The sequence below is a fragment of the Alosa alosa genome, chromosome 1 (genome assembly GCF_017589495.1).
Source record: "Alosa alosa isolate M-15738 ecotype Scorff River chromosome 1, AALO_Geno_1.1, whole genome shotgun sequence".
NCBI lineage: Eukaryota > Metazoa > Chordata > Actinopteri > Clupeiformes > Clupeidae > Alosa > Alosa alosa.
Genome location: NC_063189.1, coordinates 22839791 through 22852319, shown reverse-complemented (window position 1 = coordinate 22852319; position 12529 = coordinate 22839791). Strand labels below are relative to the sequence as shown.

General features: G+C 41.3%; 2 protein-coding genes across 2 annotated transcripts; one reads left to right on the top strand and one right to left on the bottom strand.

Annotated features, from left to right (window-relative positions):
- Window positions 1–376: 376 nt before the first annotated feature.
- Window positions 377–5501, bottom strand: smim14 (small integral membrane protein 14). The gene is made up of 5 exons (XM_048239734.1): window positions 5304–5501; window positions 2113–2189; window positions 1254–1302; window positions 762–907; window positions 377–637 (listed from the first exon to the last, which is right to left on the bottom strand). Exons 2-5 carry the CDS (start codon window positions 2185–2187, stop codon window positions 599–601), a joined length of 309 nt encoding a protein of 102 aa, XP_048095691.1. The 5' UTR covers window positions 2188–2189; window positions 5304–5501; the 3' UTR covers window positions 377–598.
- Window positions 5502–7546: 2045 nt separating this feature from the next.
- On the top strand, window positions 7547–12360 carry ube2kb (ubiquitin-conjugating enzyme E2Kb (UBC1 homolog, yeast)). The gene is made up of 7 exons (XM_048239705.1): window positions 7547–7895; window positions 8801–8894; window positions 9049–9107; window positions 9306–9388; window positions 9733–9832; window positions 10083–10211; window positions 10971–12360. Exons 1-7 carry the CDS (start codon window positions 7833–7835, stop codon window positions 11043–11045), a joined length of 603 nt encoding a protein of 200 aa, XP_048095662.1. The 5' UTR covers window positions 7547–7832; the 3' UTR covers window positions 11046–12360.
- The last annotated feature ends 169 nt before the right edge of the window (window positions 12361–12529 follow it).

Here is a 12529-nt window from a genome sequence, read left to right as displayed (position 1 = left end):
CATGAATGAGCCACTGGTCATATCACCATCCATAACACAGTCACAGATTGCACATCTCTCCAAAAAGCTAGCGTGGAATCTCTCTCGCGCACGCACATGGACACACACACACACTTTAATTTGTGAGTAATCATGTTCTTTGTAACGCGAAAACTCACAAACCCACAGTGTTGAAATAAGACGAGTAACACGTCATCACATCCCCCTAACTCATTACAAACATGTGGAAAATATTAAGTTGCTTGAAAGGGTGTGGGTCTGCCTGTGACGTTTTTTCAGTCTAGACTTTACAATAATCCAAATCACCCTGTTTGACATCAGAAAGGAATGTGAAGGACCCTCCGTCCCTGTGTCTGTTTACCCCACCCACCCACCCCCCTCTCTCTCTCTCTCTCACACACACACACACAGTAGATAGTCTAAAAAAACGCTGTCACCCTTAGAGCTGCAGAGGATAATATGAAGCCACAGTAGAGTGGAAGAAATGTTATTAAAGGTCACAAAGCTAACTGTTATAGAGGGACTGATGACTGCTCGAAGTCAGAGGTCACACAGCTCAGGTCCTTGGCCAGTGGTAGAATTCCTGTCACCATAGTGATTAATCCACAGGAGGGGCAGGTGGGTCCCTGTTCTCAGTCTGCCAAAAAGTAATACAGTCATTTTTAACTAACTAATTTAATTAACTCTTAACTTAATAATTTAAAACTAAACTTAAATGCTGAAGATGAAAACTCCTCATAATATGTGATCATGTGACTTACATGGCGGGGGCCACGTGGTTTGGCTGAGGGCCCACCCCTCATACTCCGGGGGCGGAGGAGGAAGAGGATCACTGCCAACACCATCCAGCCCATAATGATCATCGGCACAGTGAAATCATCACCAGCTGAGGAGCTGGGACCAGGGACTGCACACAGGAAATTAAGTTTTTAGATTGCTTATGAATCAGAGATTATGTCATGAAATCACTCACAAATTACACATTCATTCACCACATCTAGAAAACAATTACGAATATCTACAACCATTAATAACTAGTAGTAACTAGTAGCTAATGAGTGATGTGATTGTTGATACTATGATTAAGGTATATGTGAAATCAATTGAGTGGATGACTGAGATGTGGGAGTACATTTTAACACTCAAGCACATGGCTATTATTCTAATCTGTCTATGGTTTTTACATGTATTCCTTAGAAGCAGTCTATAAGTGAAGTTGTGACTACTTTCTCTTGGAGTACTAGACAACCTACCCTCCTGTAGGCACTCTGTGTCTGTACAATAGGACTGGGACTGCCGCAGCTGCAACACATCGCAAACGAGCATGCGTTTTAATTGCATCAAGACCGAACTTTCATAAGACATATCAAAAAGAAAATATTCATACTGCCTTGGATGCACTTTGTTTCCTAATGTGAAAACCCCCCCAAAAACAATGCAATTATAAGATACCAAGACCACTCAAAGGTGATTGGAAGATCTACAAAAAAATCTCATTAAGGGACTTTGTTTTACATGAAACGTGTGATTTACAAGTATATGTGATAAATCACATGATTTACATGTGTTTTATTCTTTAATTCAAGTTATTTACAACTCTCCCATTATTCCATTATTCTATTTGGGGCCATTAAAGGTGCTCTAAGTGATACCACGCGTGACCACGTTTTTGACTAAAACATTTTATGTCACTTGCTGCAAACATCACCTAACCAACCGCTAGCTGTCTGTGTCCTGAATACACTGTAAAAAATCGCGATCTATGTGGACAGCCCAGGCTCCAAAAACGGCAACAAAAACAACCTGGGCAAACCTAGCCCATAAAAACATAAACTGTTCCAGCAAATCACAGACGAGATGTAAGTCGAGTAAGTCACGATTGCTTTTGTTTATATGGGGGCAAAACACCTTTAAGCAACATGCACATATGCAAATTGTATAATGGCATGTACAGTAATTACTATTATACAATTACAAACAAAACCAACATGTATATAATCAAAATATTTCATACCAATACTCTGAAAAGACTGCCGAGGAGATCAGAAAGAGAAATATGCAGAAACTCCAACAAGCATATTGGGTATAGAGACAGAAAAAAAAAAAACTCACCAGGTTGATCAATCTCCTCATGGCATGTTGGTGAGAGCAGTAGCATGCACAGGGGTCACACGGCTCCTCTGCCATATCTTCATGAAATATATATATACACACAAGTTTTAACAAAGGAATGTCAACAATAGGGTAGGTGTCACACATCAGATCACTGAGGCTTGCTCAGCATGAGTTATTATTTCCAAAGTTCAAACACAAGAAATGGGTAAACCAATTTACATAGCAGCCTTTATTTATGCATTTGTATTCATTCTGAATAACAGGGTAAACATATGCCAACTAAGGTTGATGCTTGAATACTTGATAAACAAAATCAGATCTTGTTTAATTTATAAACCGCTACGCTATAAGTCTTCTACGAAAACAGCCATATAAAACAACATTTCACTTTGCAGACTATAAGCACATGCCAAATCCAATCTAAACCAAGTATCACCTAAAGCCAAGGACCCTTGTTGTTGCTACTGAGGTAGCCTATAGCAGTGGTTTTCAAAGTGGCGGGGGGATGCCAACCATTGCCAGGGGGGCCTCAGCAAGTTGGAGGGAAAAATAAAAGCAACAAATAAATACATTTGAAAATTTAAAAATATACCTATTACTATGAGGGTTGTTATACAATGCCATTATAATAATTTGTCGCATATCTGAACATTATATTTTCAATGATAATGACTGGGAATAATAGTAGAGTGATAGCTCTCATATAGCAGATATATACCCCAAATGCCATTTTTATGCTCCATTGCGAAGTGCTTGTGGCTAAAATAATTATTAGGATTAGCTTAATGTATTTATACATTTGCCGCAGTATTGTTGATGGATTTAAAAACGCATCAAGGGGGTCCTTGGCCAGAACCTAGTGGTATTTGGGGGGGCCTTGTCGTGGAAAAGTTTGGGAACCCCTGGCCTATAGGAGCTGCACATAACTGCATAAAAAAGTTTCCTTGGTCTACCTGATGGTAAGCTACTGTGGTGGTTAGGTAAGAGTATATTTGGGGGCCAAGCAGAGAAGCTGCGAAGGCACCCATTGTGTTTCTACGTTTTCCTATTATTATTATTCCGCCATGGAAGTCAATGACAGCCCATAGAACCGTCTGGTGAAAAGTTGTGAAATTTGGCACACTGATTGGGGACAGTCCAATGATTAATTTCACCAAGTTTCAAGTCGGCACCTCGAGCACTCTAGCGCCACCAAAAGGCCAAATTTGGACGTGCGTTCATTCAAGTAACTTTTGACCCGTTGGCCCGATTGTCAAATATGAGGTATCCTTGGAATCCTTGGATCAAGCCAAGTTCAACGCACCCTGTGACATAATTTTCCGCCATGATGGATTTTCCGCCATTTTGGATTTTGTCAAAAAAAAGTTTCACGCTTCAAATAAATTGTCCGATTTTCATGAAACTTAGTACATATGATCTTCAGACCAAGCCGCACAAAAGTTATCCCTTTTCGTCTTCGGAACTAAAACCGTTGTCTCGTAACAGCCAATCCAAATGTGTGGCGAAGCTGCCAAACAGGAAATGAGCTCATATCTCCGCAACCATTTCATGTATCATAACCAAACTTAGTACGGGGACTCATATCCCCATCAGGAGGATGTTCAAAAACGTTGGTGACCTTTCACCTCTAGGGGGCGCTGCAATTAGGAAAAATGTGTTTTGGCCTGTAGCTGCTGTTGTGTTTGGAATTAAAATGTACTAGAGGGGTCTGTTAGTACTGTTGGAGGTCCATAGGCTGACCCAAGCCAAATTGTGATGTCTTCGTAATTGATTCGGCCGCCATATTGGATTTAATCAAAAACACCTAAAAGTTTTCACAGGTCACAAAGTTTGTCCGTTTTTCACGAAATTTGGTGCAGATGATCTTCAGACCAAGCCTCAAAAAAGTTATCCCTTTTTGTCTTAAAATTTAAAACCGTTCGCCCGTAACATCCAATTAAAATTGTCGTCAAAGTTGCAAAACAGGAAGTGAAGTGATAGCTCAACAAGGTTTTCTCGTGTCAAGACTAAACTTACTACATGTGCTCAGGACCCAATTAGGAGGAGGCTCAAGAAATTTGGTACATTTTGACGTGCTATAATCACAGGAAGTAGGCTCATATCTCAGCAATGCTTACACATATTGAAACCAAACTTGGTACATGGACTTGAGACCCCATCCTGAATCGCACAATACATTTGGAGTCTTTTGACCACTAGGGGGGCGCTATAATTAGAGGAAGTAGGGTCATATCTCAGCAATGCTTTCACATATAGAAACCAAACTTGGTATATGGACTTAGGACCCCATCCTGAGGACACACAATACATTTGGTGACCTTCGTCCACTAGGGGGGCGCTAGAGATACAGGAAATTAGCTCATATCTCAGCAACGCCTTTACGTATCGAAACCAAACTTGGTATATGGACTCAGGACCCAATCATGAGAACGCAAAATTAATTTGGTGTTCTTTGACCACTAGGGGTGCTATAATTATCAACACTTTCACCAATTTAAACCAAACTTGGTATGTGGACTTAGGAGTACATCTTAGGAGGACACACAATAAATTCGGTGACCTTCGAATCCAGTCCAGTCCAATCCAATTCAATCCAATCAAGTCCAATACAATCCAATCTAACACAACACAGTCAAATCCAGTCCAGTCCAATCCAATCCCAACTCCTGCTCAACAGCTTAAATGCTTGGCCCCCCTCATTGCTGCTTGCAGCTATATTTGTTAATAGTGTTTCAGTGTAGGCCTATGCAAATATGCGCTTCTGTGAGTCAGGCTTTTAGCTCAAGCTACAGGACGTCAACCCGGATGTTCATGTCAACAATCCGTCTTCAAATCGAGCTTTTCAATTATTCTCTGAATATGTTGCTTCGCCAGGCTACTTTTTTCACATTTGGCTTCCTCCCCCACTAAGCGCATACCTGGAATACCACTTCACCCTCGCCAAGATAACATCTGCAAGCAACTTTTTGCATAATTTGGCAAACTTGTCCTTAAGACACATAAAGTCGGCTAGCAAACATCGCCAGGACTCCAAACTGATTGTGACGCATATCCATCTATTTGGCCAAATACTCTCGGATTCAATTCGCTAGCCCATTAATGACATTCCAAAAACAGCTTAGCCAGTCTAGATCCGGAAAACAGAGGAAGACACTGCATTTCAAGTGTCATTCGACCATGCAACTTACTTGGCTTTGACGGATAGATGATACGGCGCCCGATTTATTGAGTGAGGTAAATGGCTATGAAATGGCAGAACAACAAAAAATCCAATATAACTACAAAAGGGAGTCAGTCAGGCAGCCACTTCATATCTACCAGGACGACACATAGAGGGACGACAGCTGGTTTATTTTGTTTTGACACGAATCAGCCACGTCGATGGCTCACGCGAGATTTTGATTTATGGGACGTCAATCCGGTTTTCTCGTTCATTGCAAATGTGTTGGGCTAGGCTATCCAATCAGCGTGCTGCTTACCTAAGGCCTAATTAACAGGGCACAAAACATAAAGACTATCCCAGAGAATGTCTATGGCTCTGGACTATACCATGATTGCAAAACGGTAAGCTAGTCCATCATTCCATTGCATTAAACCAACGATGGCACCATATCAACTGACGCAGTTCCACATACTTTTCTGGGCAGTTTTAGGCCTATTTATGGGAGGCAAAGAATGTATTTAGCAATGCATTTACTTTATCAACACCTTATAGAGCAAACATAATGTTCTCGGTCCTTTTAGTGCATAGAGGTATTTAAAAGGAATGAAGTAATGCAATGCCAAATACTGTCCTTTCCACATGACTGCTAAATAAGGGTGGAGTAGAGAGCTGGATAAGGAAGACCGACTGGATGCCACACTTTGAGAGAAAAATTCTGTGGTTACATATGGGGACACATGTGTTGCGCTTTTTCTGAATAGCAGTTCAATTATTACTCAGAAATCACTGTTAAATGAATGTGTGCTTCTGTCTTCTTGACGTTTTTAAACTGAATATCAAGTGTGTAGAACTGGGTTAGTAAACCTGCACTGTTAAGCTGTTTTCCACTGCAAAAAATAATATTCAGACTAGCCATTTTTGAGCACGGAACCAGAATCAACAATCTTTAACACTATGTATCTGAAGTCAGAAAAGCAACTCCTAAAGGTGGGCAGATGGAAGCCTCACATCATCTCGAGATGAATAACCTCTCATTATCTAAACCAAGTGATGATGGGTGTATTTAGTGCACATAATCACTCATGGTGATGAGTGCAAGTGAACATCTAACTCTTTGAACATCTAACTCTTTTCATCACTCAAGGAGAATAGCTAGCCTGGGTGTTCCCATGCTGCCTTGCGCGCGATTTGGTGGCGCTAGCCAGGCTAGAGAATAGCAGTTTCTCACTACAAACTGTCCCACTTATCCAAACTACCCATGCGCACAAGCTAACTTGCAGTTTCCTACCTGGAGATACCAGAGAGAAGAGAATTTAGACCGCTGCAGCTTATTTCAGTGTGAAGATTTAAATAAGTGCATTTTGTCTTGTGACCTTCTGCATTGTATTTTCCAAAATATGTTTAATCCACACATTGTTGAGAAATGTGTTCAAATAGTTCAGTCTTCATTTCAAACAGAGGATTTGGGTTCATGTGGTTGGAGATGGTTCAGTTTCTTTTGGGCTCTCAGGAATGACTTCTTCATAATGACCATTGGCGTTTTGGTTACCTGTTTGATAAGGCAAACATTTTCTTTTGAGGTAATCCTTTTTTTGCAGGCCTATATGGACAATTCTCTAAACCCCAAGCCTTTCCTGTCCAATGAACTCAATCAGACACAGGTGGACAACAATAAAGTTGTAGAAGCATCTGAAGTAGCCTACCATTTAAGTAGGATCCAAGCTAAAATACAAATTGCAATTGAAAGTAGCTTAAATCTTACATAAATTCAATATTTCAGTAATTTTGAAAAATGTTAGAACTTCCGAGGCACTCGAGGGTTAGGCCTATATATTTAAAAAGCCTTTAATTTCACATTTTAAAACAGGCCTATGTTTTTGTCATACCTTCGTCAGAGCATGGCAAAATGGTTTTGTCATTTTGTCATGCTCACACCATTTCTTTTTCACAATTTTCTTTTTTTAAAATAGAAGACAGTTTAGATTATTGGTGAGGCAGACCTAATTTGAGGGTTCTGCACAAGTAGTCTGAAGATTAGGCTACTGACAAGTTTGGTGGGGGGGAAAAATCTAGCGTGGGTGGAGGGTTTGTGGTCATAGAAGAAGAGTCAATACAATAGGGCTTTCGCTATGGTGAAGTCAGCAGAAAATGTTATTTAATGTTATTTACGTCTGTGTATCAATCCGGATAAAAATGGGCATATTTTACATTCAACATTGTGTACTGTCGACCACTTAATCACATGACACGAAGCTTGCCAACTGCTGTTAATCATTTCAACAATTTCTGGACAATACAAGCTTTCCATAGAGCAAGTCGTTTAACATTCAGGGAAACGTTCTAGTTCTATGTTGCTGATAATAACCCATCATTTTTCCAGACTTGCATTGTGTGCACGCATAGGGGGCTTGCCATTTGTTTACAGGGTGTACTATTTTAGGGGAAAAAGGCTGAAAGAGAAGAGCGAACGAAAGAGAGCGATAGAGGGGGATCCCGAAAGTGAGGCAGAGAGAGTGTAGCTGCCGCTGCGGCCCGACCAGGACACGGCAAAGCCATGGCTAACATCGCAGTTCAAAGAATTAAAAGGGAGTTCAAGGAAGTTCTTAAAAGCGAAGAGGTTTGTCATTATATGTCATTTGAAGTAAATGCGGAAGCGTTTAGTAAAACTTGTTTAAAGTGTAATGTTATTTTTCCAGAATACAATATCATGTAAACATCTAGAGAATAATGCTAGCTAGCTAGCTAGCCTAACGAGCTGGAAGGCAAGTTGGCATAGCATGAACTGCAGAGAATGTGTGGAGCATGAAGCAAGGCCCACACAGGAAGTTAGCAAGTCATCTTCTCTGGGTTTAGGCAGCAGGGCAAATTGTGTCAAAAGATAACAGAAACAAATAACCGAACATCTGGGTGGCATGCTGTGTGAAAATAGAAACCAGCAAATATGCTAAGTAAATCCGTCAGCGCTGTCGTGTCGTAGTTCTTCTGTCGTGGATACTGCTAGGGCTACCAACGCTAACTTATGTCATCTGTCGTAGGCTATGTTGTGTTACTGTCATGGGTCGCTAGCAGTGGTCCTAGCTTGCGAAGAGATCTAACATTGCTGTCAGACTTCACTCTAAAATCGTGGTTTGTTGAGTTCACATAATCTAGATTGTCTTGTCAACCATGGACACGAATTCGAGTCTATGCAAATAACAACTGTTCCTGTAGTGAAACAAAATAATACTGATGTCAGCAACGTAAGCTAATCATTGTAGCAAAAGATGCTAAGTTGAGGGCACTATGGCCCGACACTTAGCTATTTGGCTAGTGGTTTGACTTTTACTATTTGTGTAGCCACGAGTAGCTTCATCCCTGAATGTTTCAGTTTGCAGGTAACCTTGAAATTGACATCGTCAATACATTTAGGCTCTGAATTTTGTTAATAAGCGTAGGCAAGTTTGGAATGCTACCACACAACTTCTGTCTTTCTGTGGTGTATCCTCCTTGATGCTCTCTGTTTTCTCTTCACATTACCAACAGACGAGTAAAAATCAGATCAGAGTAGACCTTGTGGACGAAAACTTCACAGAGCTGCGTGGGGAAATCGCTGGACCACCAGATACACCTTATGAAGGTAGACACATGCGTGCGCATTTATACCCGTGTAACTTGCATATTCTTTATCTATGGGTTAGTGTTTATGCTGTTGGTTATATGTTTGGCTTACAGACTGTACATGTCAGATGTAATGTTTCTTACTGATGTCCTGTTTATGTTGTCAAACGTAGGTGGGCGATATCAGCTTGAGATAAAAATTCCAGAGACATATCCATTCAACCCTCCAAAGGTAAGGAATACTGCCAGTGAAGGGGTGGTTTAGTGTGGTGGGTAGTCCTTGCTGTGTGCTTCACAAGAATATATGTTTCACATGTACATGCCATGTGTAAGAGGCAAATGAACATACTATCGTACAACATGTTTTTTAGGTGTGGTGTATACAGTTGTCTACCAGTTTTAAATGCCCCCTTTTCCTTTTGTCTGTCAGGTGCGGTTCATCACTAAGATTTGGCACCCTAACATCAGCTCGGTGACTGGAGCTATTTGCTTGGACATCCTGAAAGACCAGTGGTAAGTATATAAGCATGTGACGGAGTGACCATGATGTTTTGGGTTATTTTTGTTTCTATAGCTGGTTTTGAAGCTCTAAAAACCTCTTAATGGTGGAGTGCTGAGAAGAATGTAATAACTTTTGCCAAAAGTACAGGGAAATGCAGAGGGGAGTAGGCAGTTACCTTAGCTTGGCCCCACAGGATTAGTTAGTGAATAACCATGAGATGTAGCCCTTGTGGTGCAGCACTGAGCATGGTACTAACACTGCTAAGGAGACAGATTCAGTACCCAGAGAGCACATGTACTGAAAAACAATCTGCAGCTTACGGTAAGAATGTCTGCTAAGTGTCTTTATGTTGTAGGGCGGCTGCAATGACATTGCGGACAGTGCTTCTTTCTCTCCAAGCCCTTCTGGCAGCTGCAGAACCAGATGACCCACAGGATGCTGTGGTAGCCAATCAGGTATGAGGAACCTCAGAAACGTGGTTAGGTAGGGTGTCAAAGTGACTTGCCCGAGTGGGAGGAAGTGTCTCACAACCTAGAACATACAGTTGTGCTCATAAGTTTACATACCCTGTACATACACATGCTAAATTTGACTAAAAAGAGGAATAAAAAATCTTTTGGAAATTGATCTTAATGCGTTAATGATCTTGCAAGGTAGTTGCAAGGCCTGACTGGTTAAGCAGAAGGGTTATCTGTGTGTGTGCAGTACAAGCAGGACTGTGAGATGTTTAAGCAGACGGCTCGGCTCTGGGCTCACGCCTACGCTGGTGCTCCGGCCTCCAACGCTGAATACACACGCAAGATCGACAAACTCTGTGCCATGGGCTTTGACAAAGTAAGATGACTCCTCAACCCTAACCACCAGAACATTCACAAACACCGACACTGACCATTTCCATTAATACACTGTAGATACAATAGCCTGGCTAGCGCCACCACTTCTCAATGAGACGTGGTCTGGGAACCAAACGTTAATTTTCTCGTATTTGAAAAAAATGCCCAGATCCGTTTATTGGGTGCCACGGATGTCTATCAAATGCGTCTGTGCATAGCTCATCATTGTCTTGCTTTCCCCCTTGTTCTGTGATTGGTCCCCTATCTCAGGCGAAAATTTGCTCCATGGTCTCCAGGCTGCCTTAGCAGCGTGAATCAAATCGCGCGCAAGGCAGCAATGGAACACCCAGGCTATAGATACAAAGGAACTAATGATGAAGTGATATTAAGAATTGGCCCATATAAATGTTCCAAGACAGTGGTAACTATCACACTGCACAGGTTCATAGAAATTATTTTTCAAGAGGGAGCTATTATACAGACATTCATTACCAAGGTTCATTTGTTACTGCCAAGTTGAATGCCAAACTGATATCTCGCAAAATTGTTTATGTATGCTTCTTACACACTTGTTGATGTTGAATCAGAAATGTCAGGCAAAGCAATAATTCAGCTGCTTTTGCAGTGGGTCTTCAGATTGCAGAGTTGCATGTGAAGGTACAAGAGGAATTCCAAAGGACATAGGGAAAGACACCACCTTGAACACAATCATTTTAACAGTGCATGCATTAGTTTACCATCTTCTTTTTCTGTTTCACAGAATGCAGTAATAGTGGCCTTGTCATCTAAATCCTGGGATGTGGAAGCGGCAACAGAATTGTTGCTGAGCAACTAACCCCCCACCCCCCATTTCGTTACCCACTTCTCCCCTCCTGTTTTTCAGTTGTCCCCTCTCTCGTTTCACGTCAGTTCATTACGCTTCTTCTGTTTAAAGCGGCATCTCCTCCCTTTTAAATGAACCAAAAAACTGGCAAAATAGCATTAGTCATCTGGGATTATGACGTTAGGTAATACACCGACTACATCAGAAAAAAAAATAAATCTGTAAATAAAATGTTAAGTTGGTGTAGGTTGTAAAACAAGATTGGGACTTTTTTTCCCTATATTATAATAGAAGAATCAGACAAGTTCAATTCATGCATGAGGGTGTGGCCTGGCCACTCATTGGGGAGGGGGTTGAACAGGGTCGTCACCATAGAGATAAGGTGAAACCAAACCCTTCATTACTCCAGTCTAAACAACAAACATGTTACTCTTCTCTCCACGTCTTCTCATTCTTCACTGTACAGTGCTAGGGGAGGTTGTGGAAAGAGCAACTCAACTAGAGGTGTGAGTGCATTTGTGAGTGATTGCTAGTGCACACACACACACAAACAGATGTGCTGGGTGGTTAAGGCACGTGTGCACACATTGGTACAAGTCAGACAGTGTGTGTGTGTGTGTGCGGCGTGATTCATGATGAATACTGGAGTGAGTGCCTGAATGAATGTTTTTAACACCTACTCTTGTCTGGACTCCGATCCCCTTCGAGTTTTACGGCAGCTGCAGGTCACAGCCATGACCTCTTCACCATCGGCCCTTGAAGTTTTCATCTTTTATTTTCTTCTAATTCAAAATGCCATGTTTACTGTGAACACACCGGCAATTGTTCCTTAGAGCAGAACAGGAACTTTGCATTTTTGTCATTTGATGCCATCACTCATCCTCTGGTCAACTGTTCAGGCCCACACAGTGACATCACTACAACAGAGACCTGAGCTGGAAACTCCACCTCGACTCCTTTCTCTCTCTTACACACACACACACACACACACAGCTACAAACATCAAGTCCCATTCACCTGGACAGATGCCTCATTAGAACGCATCAGTGATGGCTGGATTTATATTTTGTAAGAAAAAAAAACAAAACAAAAAAAAAGACTCTAAGGCCTCGTGTCCTCCAGAGCTGTTCTGGTCAGAAACATGGCACGAAGAGGCGGTGGAGGAGGAGGAAGTGCAGGAAAGAGAATGTACGTGCGGATACTGCACGCCAGCCTTTCTTTCACTCAACAGATAAAAAAGACATGAGTCATACGAGCATGGTTATTTATTGTGAAAATGAAAATGTAACGTTTCTTTGATTAAAAAACATGAAAACATGAACAAGAAGTAAATTGTGGGGTTTCTTTTGGGGCAAGGTTTGATTTGGGAGGTGGGACTTCTAGAGGCCAATGTAAAATTGTTTACTAGGAAATGGGAATAAATAGTTTTTTTTTTTTTATCAGAAATGCAGTGAATCAGGACAACTTCACTTCTAAAAGCATTTATTTCCTGTCAA

Excerpts from the sequence above, each read along its gene's own strand:
- smim14 (XM_048239734.1), bottom strand. The coding sequence starts at position 2,187 with ATGGCAGAGGAGCCGTGTGACCCCTGTGCATGCTACTGCTCTCACCAA. Across the intron at positions 1,303-2,112 it reads TGAGGAGATTGATCAACCTG|CTGCGGCAGTCCCAGTCCTA; the intron begins GTGAGTTTTTTT and ends GATGTGTTGCAG. Across the intron at positions 638-761 it reads AACCACGTGGCCCCCGCCAT|ACTGAGAACAGGGACCCACC; the intron begins GTAAGTCACATG and ends ACTTTTTGGCAG.
- ube2kb (XM_048239705.1), top strand. The coding sequence starts at position 7,833 with ATGGCTAACATCGCAGTTCAAAGAATTAAAAGGGAGTTCAAGGAAGTT. Across the intron at positions 7,896-8,800 it reads AAGTTCTTAAAAGCGAAGAG|ACGAGTAAAAATCAGATCAG; the intron begins GTTTGTCATTAT and ends CATTACCAACAG. Across the intron at positions 9,833-10,082 it reads ATGCTGTGGTAGCCAATCAG|TACAAGCAGGACTGTGAGAT; the intron begins GTATGAGGAACC and ends GTGTGTGTGCAG.